Genomic DNA, 15,564 nt, shown 5'->3' with positions numbered 1-15,564 from the left:
GACTCTAGTCATTTGATTCGCGAACAAAATTATCCCGAGATTCTAGTTCTTGGATTAATTTATACCACTTGAGAAGTGGGATAAAAAAAATTCAAGTTTAATGGGATATCTACAATTAAACTTTGAGACAAAATTTATATACTTCATTTGGTTGGCTTTTATTCCAAGCTAAAGCTAAATTCTAGAATATTTCATCATATTCCGTGCATCGACCGACCCCATTAACTTTAAGCCAAAGTTGCCAGGATACCAAACTTTGTTATCACAGATAACTATATAGGGATGACAGTAGAGCGGGGCAAGCTTTGACCTGTTAAGATTTTGACCTGCTCTATCCTGACCCGTTTAAAGTCTTCTTACATCGTACAATGGACCCATTACCCGCCCTGCCTCATTATGTATTTTAAATAAATAAGATTGGTCCGACCCTGCCCCGCCCCATTTAATTGTTCCTCTACCCTGTCCTGTTAAGGGTGTGCCCTGCCCGTCCCACCCCAATTGCCATCCCAATGCTAAATCAATATGAGAGTACCAGAATTGATCAGGCTTGAATGCATACTCAAGACTAGCTTATTCAAAAATTGAATAGACACCTTGTAACTTTTAAAAATAAAATCATTTATCTTTCTCAGGAAGTTTATTCTTCTAGCTCGTTGAAATGGAAAGTTGTTAACTTTTTCAAGTCTACCTTGTTCAAATCAAATAAGTTAGAATGCTGTAAACACATAAGTTAGTGTGCATTGCTGCAGTTCGAGTTATCTCGATAATAATAGCACAACTTCCTCTCAAGTTCTGAGAGACAGATGTACCAAAAGATGAAAAATCTCAATGCAGTAAGTTGTCTTCTGGAATTTGAGTCCTAAGATGAACAGCTTTCTCTTCAGATATACATAATGATCAGTATGTTATACAGAAAACAAAACACACGACATGAAGAATCGAGACAGATTTAAGCACAAATACCATTCAACGATAAGAACAACAGTATGAAGTTGTTAACGATGGCAATAAAGGATCAAGAGTAGCAGGAACAAAATGGTGTGGACATTGAGGGCATGCAAAAATAGCATCTTGTGTTCCACATTGGTTGATGAGTGGGGAAAGAAAACGAATCTTTCCTGATTGAATTAGAAGAAAATATAAATATCATTTCCATTGAGGTCAGTAAATAATAGTAACTACTACCTAAGAGAGCGAGCATCCACTGATTTTCAAGCCATTGCTTCTGTCAAATCAACATATGCATGTGTGGTCCAAGGCGAGGGGCGAAGGCACACTAGAACCTCGTGCTCTTCTGGTCCTACACGCTGCTTAGGCACATGAATTTCAAGCATAGTTCCAGTTTCATCTCCATATGCTTCTAGTTTTGCGTCTTCTGGAATGCGAGTCCTAAGAGGGATTTCCCTGACAAATTCCCCTGAAGGGCAGTGCTCCGGAGCTGGATCTGATAGCTTGAAAGTTCTGTTTTGTCTTTTGATGATAGGGATACATCCAGTGCTGATACAAGATATCTTCACAATCCCGTGAGAGATGGTGTTTCTCCAAGTAACTTTGACACTTTTTAGATCCACAAAAGGCATGCTAACCAGTATCAAGAACCCTGCATCGTCTTCATAAATAGTTTTTGCTGCTGTAACAGGACCAGATGCCACTTGCATAGCACCAGAAAAATCTCTTAGCCAGGGTGGGCTAATTGGATGGATATCCGTAAGCCTCTCAGGATGTTGACTATTAGGCAAACAGCAATCGTCATTGTTTCCTCGAGTAAATCCATTTTTCTTCCTCTTGTTGCAGACAGCCAAAATGTTTAGTCCTTCTCCATTTACATGGTTTGCAGATCGAGTAGATAGATTCAGACTTGATCCATTCAACAATCTCTCTGGACGAGGAATTGCGTTGCTCTTCAATGCAGGAGGCCGTTCAAGCTCAAATTCTGTATGCGGAAGGCACCTCCATGACTCAAAGTCACTGGCTTCAGAAGGAATCGAAAAATTCATGTCTCGGCCTGTAAGCTCCATCCACTTCTTTTGCTCCTCCTTATCAAGACCTGTAAGATTAGGTGACCTAACAACTTCAATTCCATGAAGGCACTGAGGGTTGGAAAGACCTCTGTAATGTTTCCTCTGCATTTTGTGAGATCGAACAAAACCTTTCTCTGCAGTGAAAGGAAAGGGGCTCTCCCCCTGGCGTGAATGCCCGTTCATGTAACTCCTCAATTGCATCTTGCCAAGAGCATTTTCAGGCCTGTCCTTGAAAACCCACATGTACATATTCTCCATATCATGCTGAACAAGGAAAACATCCTGCTTCAGATCCGATTTATCATACCGAGAAACCCCGTTACTCTCACGAATAATCTTACCCTTCGACTTCTCATTCAGAGCTGGCTTAAAGTAAAAAGTGAAGAAAAACCAAGCGCCCCAAATACTATCAAGCCGCTTGGCACACTTCTTCCCAATCTTTGTGACACTAATATTCGTCTCAACCTCATAATGTTGGGAACCAAGGCCTACATCTAGCATATCACATGTATCATTCCACGACGGAGGAGGAGGACTGGGCTCGAGTGGGAGATTAATATCAGGTGGCTGTAAATGGTTAACAGTCCGGATCAACTCCCTCTCCATTTCATCATGAGAAGATGAACCGGAATCCATGGACAAGAGGGTGGACAAATGATTGCTTTCAATGGTTAAGGTTGTTAGAAGATCTTCACCCATTTTCCCCTTTGCAAGCATTTCCTATTATTCGGGGTGGTCGTAGAGGTGCCTCTAGCCCTTAGCACAGGGTTCAATGGAACCTACTGCTTTCAGTTCTAACCAAGTATACATGTGAAAAGGGATCTTGAAAATGCATAAACATACTATAAGGAATCCACTCCCAACTAACCGACTCTAAATCCTGGATCAGCCTATTTGGAACAAAATTTCCACCACAACTACCACTTAGTAACATAACCATGACCACCTCATCCACATATCCACAAAGAATTAGACAACTCACGATTCAAAAACCTTGAATCAAACAACCCAAGATTCAAAATCCTTCAAATTCCAGCCAAAACAGATAACCAAAGAACCATATAAACCACTTCCCAATGCTTTTCACACACACCCATACCAGAAAACTCACAACTTTATCAAACAATTCATCAAATACCCACTAAAGATTCAACCTTTCCAAGTTCAAAACACCATTTCTTGATTCCAAACAAAGCCTACAATCTGTATCATTCAAAAAACTCAAGTAAACAAAGAACCCCACAAATGAATTACACATACAAACTACAAATTTCAGTAAAGATCCAAAATGAGAACTTCTCAAGAATACCTGATTCCAAAACCAGAACACCGATTCTTGATTCCACACAAAGCCTACAATCTGTATCATTAAAAAAAAACTCAAGTAAACAAACAACCCCACAAATGAAAAACACATACAAACTATAATTTTTTCAGTAAAGATCCAAAATCAGAACTTTTCAAGAATACCTGATTCCAAAACCAGAACACCAATCCTTGATTCCAAACAATCCTACAACATATAACATCACAAAAAATAAGAAAATACACAACCCCACAAACCAATAACACATAAAAACTACAAATTTCAGTAAAAAAACAAGTAAAGATCCAAATTTTTTTCTCAAGAATACGTAATTCCAAAACCAGAACACCAATTCTTGAATCCAAACAATCCTACAATAATAACATCATCAAAAAATAAGAAAAAAACACAACCCCACAAAACAAAACACATAAAAACTACAAATTTCAGTAAAAAAGTAACTAAAGATCCAATTTTTTTTCAAGAATACCTTATAAAATACTCTGAATCTGCGGGAAAAAAAAGTGATGAGAAATGAGAGGCGGTGACGTAAAAAGGAGAATGAAGAGAAAAGGGGACTTTGATTGAGAGCTTCTTAACAAGATAATAATTTTGATAAGGGTTGATGAGAAATGACCTGCACTAGTTACAACCGTTACACAAAGGGACCAAACGCCGTTAGATAACGGTGACGGTGTTAGTAGCAAAAAGATAAAGCAAGTCAATTATTATAACCTGTCAAATTTAATAAATATAATATTTGGGGAAAAATAATAATCATGTTTTATTATGGATGTACAAAATTCTTCCTTTTCTACAAATGGTAAAAAAATGATTTTTTTCCTTTTTGATTAACGGCATATTTAACATATCTTTATTTTAAGATCAGCTATACTTTCTGCTTTTCATATTAATTGTTCAATTTACTATGAATAGATACCTCATATGACTTATTAATATATTTCTATTAGTTGTCCAACTTATTATAAATAGATGTTTCGAATTACTTATCAAGAGTGCATTAATTAATATTTTTCTCATTTTATGCTTATAATGAATTCTTTTTCTGAAAGAATAAATAAATTTATATAGTTTCAAAGAGGTTTATTAAAGGGTAACCCTTCGTCGTTTTTTATTTGTCATACTTTTCTTTTGGAGAGTTAAATCATATAAATTTTGACTGACACTTTAAGATGTATTTTTTTTCTTTATTATATTGATATGAAAAAAATTATAACTAATAGAACTTTTCATATAGTATTTAACTATCTAATTTTTATTTTAAAATATCAAATTAATGTAATCAATTAATTAAATAAACTCTCAAAAATCGCAATATAACAATTAAAAATGTACGAGAGTATATATATATATATATATTATAATACATACACACGTAAGTGATGGTAAGTGGTACAAGTTGGGGGGATTAGTAAGAAATGAGGTATAGAGCTGGAATTGAACTTATCAAGATAAGAAGGTGGCTTAGCTTTGAATGAATAAAGTCAAGAATTCGATGGGACAGCTCAACATGAGCAAATTAAATTAAAGTAAAAGTGGCATATATGGTCCAACTAACTTTATTACATTCACATTATGTTGATATTGATATTTATGGGGGGATTTATCATACTACTACTACTTGTCTAAATAAGTACACTTTCCTATCTTTTTCTTTTTTCTCTTTGTTAAAAGTTTTCCTTCTCCTTTTGTTGGGATAAGGTTTTGGGATGTGTTAGGTTGAAAAGAAATTTTATCTTACAATTTTTATTTTAAAAAAAAGTGATAATGTATTTTCATCGGAGATAATATTTTTATCTCACACAAAATAAAGGTAATATAACAATGATATACCAACAAGGGTTGTGGTTGAATGGTAAGTACTCTTTCATTCTTAACTAAGAGGTCTCAGATTTGAGTTTCCTTGGTTATGAAGTTGTCTTTGTTAGAGAGCGTTTTACCCCTTAATGTGAAACTTCTCAGTGCGAATTCTGATTTAGTCTAGCTCCAATGTGGGTACCGGACATTGGGTGGAAAACCAAATAAAAAAATAACAATAATATCCCGTGAAGTTTTATAAGTGGGATCTGAAGAGGATAGAATGTACGCAGATTTTACTACTACCTTGTAGAGATATAGAGATTGTTTTTAAGAGATTCTCAGTTCAAAATGCAACAATTTCAAATACTATATATATATATAACAAGTCACAAAATAAAAGTATATTTAGATATATTTCTAACTCTTCAAATTTCATTTGTGGGACAAATTATATTGAGTTATTGTTATTAATTGTTATAAGTGATACTTAAAAAGTTTTTACTTATATTTTGGTAAAGGGGTGGTGGATAGGAGTTTATAGGTGTATGTTGGAGTCTTGGAGATATGGAAGAGACCATCTCCAACAAGTCAATACTTTAGTTGGAGATAGGACTCCTCTCGTTTGATTTTATTTGATTTTTATATAACAAATAAATATTTTAGTTTTTTGTCTATTTTAGCAAATCAAGAAAATTTTATTGCTTTCCTTCCGTATCACTTTTAGTATTAAATATAACTACATATACTAGTAACAGTTAAATCTAGAGTTCTAAAACATTGTTAATAAGGTTGATTTAGTAAAATACTCTTCTAATTAAAGTTTTTTAAAGGGTGTGTCAGACAGTGACAGATCCAGAATTTTCTGGGTTCGAAAAATAAAAATATAGTATTTAGGATTTAAAGTTGCAACCTCAAGTGAATTCTGAACCTCCTAATCCACTAAATCAACGTCTTATCTTGTGTTTAGGAGATTCGAAATCCTATAAATCTACACTAAAAATAAAAAATAAAACTCTTATATATATATAATGTAACTTTTTACCTAGAATATTTGGATGAACACCCTCATGACCTCACTTCCTCATAGATTTGCTTTTGATGTCAGGTAATATAAAACGAAAGAATGCAATTGTTTATTAGGGCGACTTAATGAGATAATGACAATTTCATTAAAAAGAGCTCTTTATCAAGCTCTCTCTAAATATATATATAAAAGTATATTTGGACTTAGCTTATATCTAGTTCAGTCACTTTCTGTTTTGGTCTCTAAATAATATATAAAATATTCCACTTTAGTTTATACTATTATTAAACATTTGTGCTCCCCTAATTACTTGTCCACTTTTCTTTTTATAGTTGTTCCTAATTACTTATTCATTTTGACAAATCAAGAAAGGACAATTTTTTTTACATATTATATCCTCAATTAAATGACTAATTACTTTGAAAAATGTAAAACTTCTCATCCACTTCATAATTAATAGGGGTAAAATGGTAACTCACTATGTCATTAATTATTTTCTTAATATATGTATCAATTTAAAAGTGGACAAGTAATTAAGAACAAAGGGAGTATTACTTTATTGTAATGTAAAGGTTCCTGTATTTATGGCAGCTCACAAAAGAAAAGAAAAAAGGAAAAGAGGAAAATGATAGTATAGCAATAATAATTAGAAAAAGAAAAAGAGAATCTTTCTAGTTGGAGAAAAATGAATTGTTTAAAGGTTCAATTCAAATAAATTTTGAGGTGGCCTTCTTTTATAAGCTATCCACTTGTATATTTATTGCTTAATATAATTAATAGGGTTTTGTTAGATAGAAAAAGGAAAAGAGGAAAATGATAGTATAGCAATAATAATTAGAAAAAGAAAAAGAGAATCTTTCTAGTTGGAGAAAAATGAATTGTTTAAAGGTTCAATTCAAATAAAATTTGAGGTGGCCTTAATTTATAAGCTATCCACTTGTATATTTATTGCTTAATATAATTAATAGGGTTTTTGTTAGATAGTGGTGGCACAATATGTGATGTGTGAATTAAACCGTATATTATTATTATTTGAGATTAGCTATTGATTGAGAATAGGTTTTAGAGCCATAATTTTTTTATTTTATTATTATTTATATATTTTCAACGTATTGATGTGTATAATTTGATATATGAGTTGAAGCTGTAATTTTAGTTACACGTTCTATAAAGCTCAAAAATTCGATCAAAATGTTGTATTTATACTAAAAAAATTATTTAATATATATAAATAATTTATATAAAATTGAAGAAATTATTTTTTCTAGAATTTAGATTTCAGAATCGATAAACAATAAAAAATTCTGGATTTTAAAATAATGACAATAAAATAGTAATAGAGTGTGGCCTACACAAACCCTAGATACAACCTACTCCATTTGTAAACATATTTAACTTATCATATTGATGCACTAACAGATCTCAAATTATGCAGTTGTTCTTGCATCTTTGCTTTACACGTGTTCAATGGTGGATAGCAAATTTCCTTTTATATATATATTGTAAATAATTAAAGTACTTAAAAATACCCAACTCTTTAAAACAATATTATTAAAATATATACTTATTGATATAGTAAAAAATAAATCATTCCACTATTTCGGAAGGGCAGATATATAATCTAGATGGAAACTAATTATTAGTGTGAAATTAAAGAAGGATGATAAATGGATTTTATGGTGAGACTAGAAAAAAGAGTTTCTCTATAGAAGAAATTAATACCAAATTTTGCCTATAATTTATTTTGCCTATAATGAATTGGAAATATCAATAAATTCTTATGGAGTCCAAAAAAAAGTTGTTTTTAAAGTTTTAAAAAATCAACTTTATTTGGAATAATGATAAATGATTTGATTAGACATTTTCTAATAATCAATTTAGTGAAATTCTCTATTTTGTATATCGAGAAAAAAATGATTTGTCTTCTTCAAGAACTAATGAATCCCCTTCTCATCGTCATTAAATCTATCAAACAAATTCATCATAAATATAAATCGTATGGTTTATCTGTGTCATCGAGAGCTAATTATCATTGATTTTATATTATATTATTTGCTAGATGAAAGCATAGACGATTGGACAAAGACAAAGAAACAAGGAAATCTTCAATAGATCAAAGCATTAACATGTATTCCATTCATTTGAAGACATACAAATATGGTTATAATTTGTATTTTTTTCCACCCACTTTTTAATTATTATTTTACATATTTTTTATAATAATAAACCAAGATACAATAATTGATATTTAGTAGAATTGAATGATGACTCTTTATCAACCAGTTATAAGAAAAATTAGATGTTATCATTATTTTTTTACATATTAAAATAATAACCACAATATGTTTGCGTAAAGCGCGTGCCATAAAATTTTGTGATGAGTCATATTGGTCACCTTCTCCATTCAATTTAATTGCAAATACTCAATATTTGAGAACAGTTAGAGTCAATAGTACTATGTGTCATAGAAATGAAATTGACATTGCTTCAAGTTGCATGACATAACAATGTAGTTTGTGTAGGAAACTGGTCATAAGAGGAATCGTTGTCCACATCGACCTCAATAATTTTTTACTATTTTCTGTAAGCAAATAAATAGTAAAATTTGTTTTATGAAAATAATTCTCAAGTTTTTTTATACTTTTATTATTGAAAAAAGTCAAGATTTTATGTATAAAAAAAACTTCACAATACACTTAAGTTGAGAAAGAAAGAGATATAGATTCACGTAAGGAGTTAATAAAGAGAATTGTAGTTCGCCTATTTGCGGGCGAACTACCTTTAAAGTTTGTGTAATATTATTTTGGATGAATTTAAAGTTAACAGGGATGCCAGTTTTAAAAGATGGTGGTTATAGTTCGCCCATATATGGGTGAACTATCCGTTCTGGTGTGTATTTTTAGAGAGTGTCCATTTTGATGTTTAGGGTTCAAAAAGTGTCAATTTTGATACCGGACTTGACCCATGAGTTCAGTCCAAATCCAATCCGTTGAAATAATAAGGCTAGGCTAGGAATGTTCACCTCACTTTAAACCCAAGGCTATTAAGTCCAACACCAATCAGCCCTTCGGTCTCACGAGGTTGAGCTGGTTTGACATAGGGGTGTCAAAATGGGCGGGTTGGGTTGAAATTAGAGATATTAAAATGAGATGAAATAGAAATTGGGTTTGGTCCTGACCCGCCCAAGTTTACTTTGGGCTCAAATGGGTTGGGCTCCAATGGGCTTAAAAACAGGTTGGATCTTGACCCGCTCAATTTGACCCGCTTAATTCAATAATTTTAATATATTGTTATTTAAGTTTTATAGCCAAAATATAAATTTCAACTAAAGAAAATTTTTAAAAAGAAGAAGTTACAAATGGATAGATAAATCATAAAAGATATAAAATAGATAGTAATTCATACATTTAATATATGAGCATACATTACATCAATGCAAATAAGGAATCTTAAAACGGGTTGAAATTGGAGATTAAATTGGGCTCAATTGAGGATTCTTTAAATGGGTTAGGACTTGAATGAGTTGAGATTGAACCCAATTCAAATTATCTTGAGTCCAACACTTAAAATTATGGGGGAGGTTAGGCGGGTAACCTACAATTGGGTCCAACCCTTGATAGCAATGATTTTAAAAATAAAAATAAATTTTAACACAAAATTTAGGTAAATCTCTTATTTTCATATTCAAGTATGTTTAGTGTTATTTATACTATTTTTTTAATTATAAATAAAAATTAATAAGTAATAAAGGAGAGATTTGAAACTAGAAAACCAGACTCGTCTTAATTTATCACAAATTAGTGATCTAGAGTTCAAATGGGCCTCTTTCAGATATCGGCCCAAATAGAAAAATGGAGTGGGCTTGAAACTGACCCATAGTTTAAAGGCCCAATAGACGCTTTTTTGTCATTTAAAAACGAGTCCAACTTACAAACAAAGAGTGTTTTTTCTCTCTTTCTTTTTTCCATCCGGTGTTCGAACCTCCATTATGATCCGACTAAATTTGGATTCACGCCGGGAAAAGTGACGTAGCTACATGGTTGTTAGGGTGTCAAATTTGATACCCTTCGTCGGAAAAAATATTGTATATACAAGTAAAATGATAATTAAATGATTAAATAATACATTTTGGACACCCTTAACGCAATAAGTTGTTGTAGCCCAATTGTTTTAGATGTTTGGTATGAGGCAGTCCTCACGTGTTCAAATTTCACTAATTCTACTTTTTGAAAAGAGCTTTTGTAGTACTATTTATGGACACTCTTTGTGAAATTCCTCGCTCCGCCACTGGCCAACATTGTGGGGTAAAACACTCTTTAACAAAGTCGACTAGGTACTAAAAGAGACTCGAACCGAGACCTCTAGTTAAGAATGAAAGAATACTTATCACTCCATCAGAACAATTGTCTCTGGTTAAGAATGAAAGAATAAATTGACTAGTTGGAGTTGAGACAAGATAAATAACTTCATTTCAACTTATTTGGTCCAAGGTTTTATTTACAAATTAAAAGCCTAAATGTTTTTTATCCATAAAATATATCATACTAAAATATATTTATAGCTATTGTTTTATAGATAATATCTTACGAAATAAATTAAACATAGATGGTAAAATAATATTTGGTCAGATGATCAAAAACTTAATATATTAGTGATCATCTATTTGGTCTAACAAGGAATTATGATTACATTGTCAAGAACTTGGCCTTATCAATTTTTTGCCCAGAGTTTTCTTTAAATTGATTTCTTTCTGAAAATACCTATATTAATTATATTGTTGCAATGCCACTTGATCAATTTCTTCCATTAATAGGCCACACTATTAAAATTTAGTTAATATCTCAAAGATTTATCGATTTAATTAAATAAGTATTGATGATCCAACTTATTATACATGGTTGCTAAAGATTGAGTTTATGACTACAAATTCTTTTACAACTGCTATTTAATTGTTGAAGCATATTAATTGAAACAATTCAATAAACTATTGTAATAATGCAAAACCATTATAATAATTAAATTAGTGTTGCAACATGTATATCAATGACAATGAGTTACGTAATGAAAGATGTAATTGTTCGTAAAAGAGAAACCTTAACCGTAAGCTAAGAGAGAATGAGTGAGATTTTTCATTGAAAAACTAATTGTCCATATACAATGTATGAACTATATATATAGCTCTTTGATCATATTTAACCGGCTAATAACAACTAACCTAACTAACAAAAGGATAAGTTGTTATAACTAACTTTTAGTAAAAGACTATTCTGCCCCTTTTTATTCTTTCTAACTTCCACAACTTCTCTGTATCACAACACTCCCTTTCAAGCTAAGAGGTGCAAAAATATCCAAAACCCTAGCTTGGATAACAAATGTTCATGTTGTAGTCTAGACAGCCCTTTGGGCAATACATCAGCTGGTTGTTCTTTAGTATAAATATACTCCACTTTGATTAGTCCATTTTGCAGTTTTTCTCTTATGAAATGACAATCGATTTCAATGTATTTGGTCCTTTCATGGTACATTGGGTTAGCAACTATCTGAATGGAAGCCTTGCTGTCACTGTATACTTGAACTGGTACCTGAACCTCAACACCTATTTCTTTCAATAATCCCAGCAGTCACACCAATTCTGAAACAGTCGAAGCCAGACTTTTGAACTCAGTTTCAGCTGAGCTTCTTGACACTATTGTTTGCTTCTTTGCCTTCCATGATGTTAGTGATTGACCAACCTTAATCATGTACCTTGTCACAGACTTCCTGGTGAGTGGACAAGATGCTCAATCAGCATCACAAAAGGCAGTAACTTGTCCATTTGAATCACTAGATAATAAAAAACCTTGAACATGTTGTTTCTTCAAATATCTGATCACCCTTACTGCAACATCAATATGAGACCTTTTTGGTTGCTGTAAAAATTGACTCAATGTTTGAGTACGAAATGATATATTTGGCCTTGTCATATTTAGATACAACAACTTGCCTATCATCTTCTGGTACATTGTTTGATCAATCAATGGATCATCTGACTCCTCTTATTCCTTATTCACATGCTCATCATATAGTTTAGATGTTAGTTTGACATTGATGTCAATAGGGGTCCCTGCATGCTTGGTTGCTGTCAAACCAACTTCAGCTATAAGTTCAAGTGTGTACTTCCTCTGATGCATTAATATACCAGCTGTTGATCTGGTGAACTCAATGCCTAGAAAGTACTTTAATTCTCCTAAATATTTCATCTTAAAAGCTTGTTGCAATTCCTTCTTTGTGTCTTCTATTAGTTTAAGACTACTGCCAGTAATTAACACGTCATCTACATAAACCAACACTAGTATGATCCCCTCTTCTAACTAATTAATGAACAAAGAATAATCATGTTGACTTTGTTTGAACTTGAGATTGATAAGGGCTTCAGTCAACTTTTGATTCCATTGTCTTGGAGCTTATTTGAGACCATGTAAGGACTTTGTTAGTCTACATACTTTCTCCCTTTGACTAACAAATCCCTGAGGCAGCTGCATATAGATTTCATAATCTAAATCACCTTGTAGAAAGGCATTGAATACATCCATTTGATGTATATGCCAATTCCTAGTAGCTGCAAGAGAAACAATGGTCCTAATTGTCACCATCTTAACAACAGGTGAGAAAGTCTCATTGTAATATATCCCTTCTTGCTGAGAATAACCCTTGGCAACTAACCTTGCCTTGAATCTCTCTATATCACCTGATGACTTGTATTTAACTTTATAAATCCATCTACAACCAATTGCCTTCTTCTCCTTAGGCAATTCAGTTAACTCCCAAGTGTGATTACTTTCTAGTGCCTGAATTTAAGTTTGCATAGTTTCTACCCATCTTTCATCATGAACTACTTCTAAGTAAGAATCAGGTTCATTAATGATAGAGGTGGCTGCAATATAACATTGATAAGTAGGGGAAATGTGAGCATAACTCATGTAATTACCCAAAGGATATATGGCATCTTTGTTAACAACCAAAGATATAAAGTCCTTCAACCAAGTTGGTTTGAGCTCCTGTCTGGTAGACCTCCTATGAGTATGAAGATTTGCAGCCTCTTGAGATACCTGTGTGGGAGCCATAACCTCATTGTCTAACACACTTGTGTCTGATAAAACAACCTCAGCAGTTAGAGAACAAGACTGATCCATAGTATGAGTCTCATGAGAGATAGTATCAGGAGAGCACATGGGAACCACATGACTTGTATATTGATAATCAACACTTAACATAACTGATTCTTGTAGGGGATCTACAAAAATGTTTTCCTGTATTGAATTATCTATCTTTGCAAAAGGGAATAAGTCTTCTCTAAACACCACATCCCTACTTGTAAAGAAGGATTTATCAGTTAGATCAAGAAGTATATACCCCTTATGTACTTCTGAATAGCCCATGAGAACTGCTGACCTTGATCTAGGTATCAACTTATCATGCTCAGTAAGAAGCTTAGCAAAACACAAGCACCCAAGAGTCTTGATATGAGATAATGTTGGTTTACTACCATACAACCTTTCATAAAGAGTTTCAAGTTTCAGTACACTACTTGGTAATATATTAATAAGATATGCAGCAGCCAACACACAATGACCTCAATATCTAATAGGTATTTGAGCTTGAAGTCTTAAAGACCTGGTGACCTCAAGTAAATGCCTATGTTTCCTCTCAACAATTCCATTTTGCTGAGGGATATATGGACATGATCTTTGGTGCACAATTCTCATATCGGTAAACAATTTTTGACAACTTGAGTTTACAAACTCAGTACCATTATCAGTCCTCAACACTTTGACCCTTTTCTGAAACTGAGTTTGAACAATTTGCAAGATAGTTTGAAGAGAAACACACACAACAGACTTATGAGATAGTAAAAACAACCAAGTTACCCTGGAAAAATCATCCATAATTGTAAGAAAGTATATCTTGCCATCAATAGGAGGTGTGTTATAAGGACCCCAAAGATCAACATGAAGTAGTTTAAAACAAGTACTATTTTTTATGCTACTAGTAGGAAACACATTCCTTGTTTGTTTAGCATATGGACACACAAGACACTTAGAAATTGTACAGACACTTCGCTTATTCATAGAAAACATCCTAGAAAGTACTGTTGATGATACATGACCCAACCTTTGATGCCATAACACCATGTCTGCTTCTCTGACATTGTGAGCAGTAAATGCAGCCTCAGTTTCCTTTTCTTGACCATTACACTGAGTGGTTAAATGCTTCACTAGTAAGTACAACCCTCATTCCTCCTTACCAACTTCTTTCACCTTCCCACTGTATAGCTCCTGGAAAAGACAAAAGTGAGGTAAAAAGGTAACAAACAACCTAGTTCCTTGGTGATTTGACTAATTGATAGTAAGTTATACTTGAAATCAGGTAAGTGAAGTACATTTGAGATAATACTCCTTGCTGATAAACTATAAGAACCAGTGTGAGACACTTGAGTAGTATCACCATTAGGTTGATAGACAGGCTTAGAGACTTCAAGTTTATTCACAGTATTTCTATTTAACATATCCAAACTAAAAACCATATGGTTTGTTGCACCAGTATCTACAATCCATACTTTGCTGTGTTCAGAAATAAGAGATGATGTTTTACCTGTAGTATTTGTAGTGTTACACACAGAAGAAACAGGCTCAGACTTTGTTGAACCATTTTTAGGATGTGATCATACTGATCCTTAGTGAATGTACATCATTGAAGCAGCTGTTGGACCTCTTTCTCAGCTGGACTTACTGTTTTAGCAACACTGGGAGATTTAGGAGGCTGATACTGATCAGGTATATTTCCTTATCCTGGTGGAGGAACATTGGTGTTTATGCCATAAGTAAGATTGACATGTGTTGATGGTGTATGGCTATAGTGGCTGTGTAATGACCCTTCGGGTCATTACTGTGTCTTGTCTTCTGTGTGTCGTTTAGAGCGTTCCTGTAGCGACCCCAAGTCATTTATGACTTGCTAGGACTGATATTTTGGTCGCCTGGTCGTTCGCTTGGTCTTGGTGCGAGTTTTTGTGTTTTGGAGCTTATGAACCTTGAACGATCATTTTCGATCAAAAGTTTAAGAAGATGACATCGGAATCCAATTCTGATGATTCCATCAGCTCCGAAAGGGTCATTTTAGGTTAGTAGCATGGTCGACATGACTCCCAAGGTTTTCAATTTGAGTCAGCGCGATTAGGCATTTTAACTTTAGGTTTAAGCCTAAGTTTGACTTTGGTCAACATTCTGAGTAAACGCGCTCGGATGAGAATTCCGTCAGCATGGTTAGCTTCGGAATGTCGAGTTTGGTCTAGATTGACCAAGTCAGCACACTTCCTTCAGTGCTGAGAGGTTGGCTCGTATCTATATTCGGGAGGT

The 15,564-nt window shown here is 33.2% G+C and overlaps 2 protein-coding genes across 4 annotated transcripts in view; both read right to left on the bottom strand.

The window, feature by feature from the left end:
• Positions 1-931: 931 nt before the first annotated feature.
• On the bottom strand, positions 932-3,942 carry LOC102587904 (uncharacterized). 3 transcript variants are annotated; one of them, XM_015304565.1, is made up of 5 exons: positions 3,818-3,942; positions 3,656-3,698; positions 3,492-3,534; positions 3,331-3,381; positions 932-3,224 (listed from the first exon to the last, which is right to left on the bottom strand). In XM_015304565.1, the coding sequence occupies exon 5, from the start codon at positions 2,736-2,738 to the stop codon at positions 1,212-1,214; it is 1,527 nt and encodes a 508-aa protein (XP_015160051.1). In that variant the 5' UTR covers positions 2,739-3,224; positions 3,331-3,381; positions 3,492-3,534; positions 3,656-3,698; positions 3,818-3,942; the 3' UTR covers positions 932-1,211. The 3 variants fall into 3 exon arrangements, with proteins under 3 accessions (XP_015160051.1, XP_015160052.1, XP_006365703.1); XM_015304566.1 differs by lacking the exon at positions 3,331-3,381; XM_006365641.2 differs by lacking the exon at positions 3,656-3,698.
• LOC107058630 (uncharacterized) overlaps positions 3,163-15,564 on the bottom strand; it is a 19,649-nt gene continuing 7,247 nt past the window's right edge. Inside the window, exons 4-14 of the mRNA XM_015304561.1 lie at positions 14,592-14,803; positions 14,470-14,487; positions 14,302-14,406; positions 13,826-13,998; positions 13,048-13,705; positions 12,655-12,999; positions 12,284-12,522; positions 11,800-11,932; positions 3,492-3,534; positions 3,331-3,381; positions 3,163-3,224 (exon numbers count right to left, since the gene is read on the bottom strand). Coding sequence (XP_015160047.1) covers positions 3,163-3,224; positions 3,331-3,381; positions 3,492-3,534; positions 11,800-11,932; positions 12,284-12,522; positions 12,655-12,999; positions 13,048-13,705; positions 13,826-13,998; positions 14,302-14,406; positions 14,470-14,487; positions 14,592-14,803 — 2,039 coding nt within the window. The remainder of the gene's footprint in view (positions 3,225-3,330; positions 3,382-3,491; positions 3,535-11,799; positions 11,933-12,283; positions 12,523-12,654; positions 13,000-13,047; positions 13,706-13,825; positions 13,999-14,301; positions 14,407-14,469; positions 14,488-14,591; positions 14,804-15,564) is intronic.

Source organism: Solanum tuberosum, unplaced genomic scaffold, assembly GCF_000226075.1.
Source record: "Solanum tuberosum cultivar DM 1-3 516 R44 unplaced genomic scaffold, SolTub_3.0 scf00577, whole genome shotgun sequence".
Lineage (NCBI taxonomy): Eukaryota > Viridiplantae > Streptophyta > Magnoliopsida > Solanales > Solanaceae > Solanum > Solanum tuberosum.
This window is presented reverse-complemented; position numbering and strand designations above follow the sequence as displayed.

What these genes read in the sequence shown, in the direction of transcription:
- LOC102587904 (XM_015304565.1), bottom strand. Translation starts at nt 2,738, where the DNA reads ATGCTTGCAAAGGGGAAAATGGGTGAAGATCTTCTAACAACCTTAACC.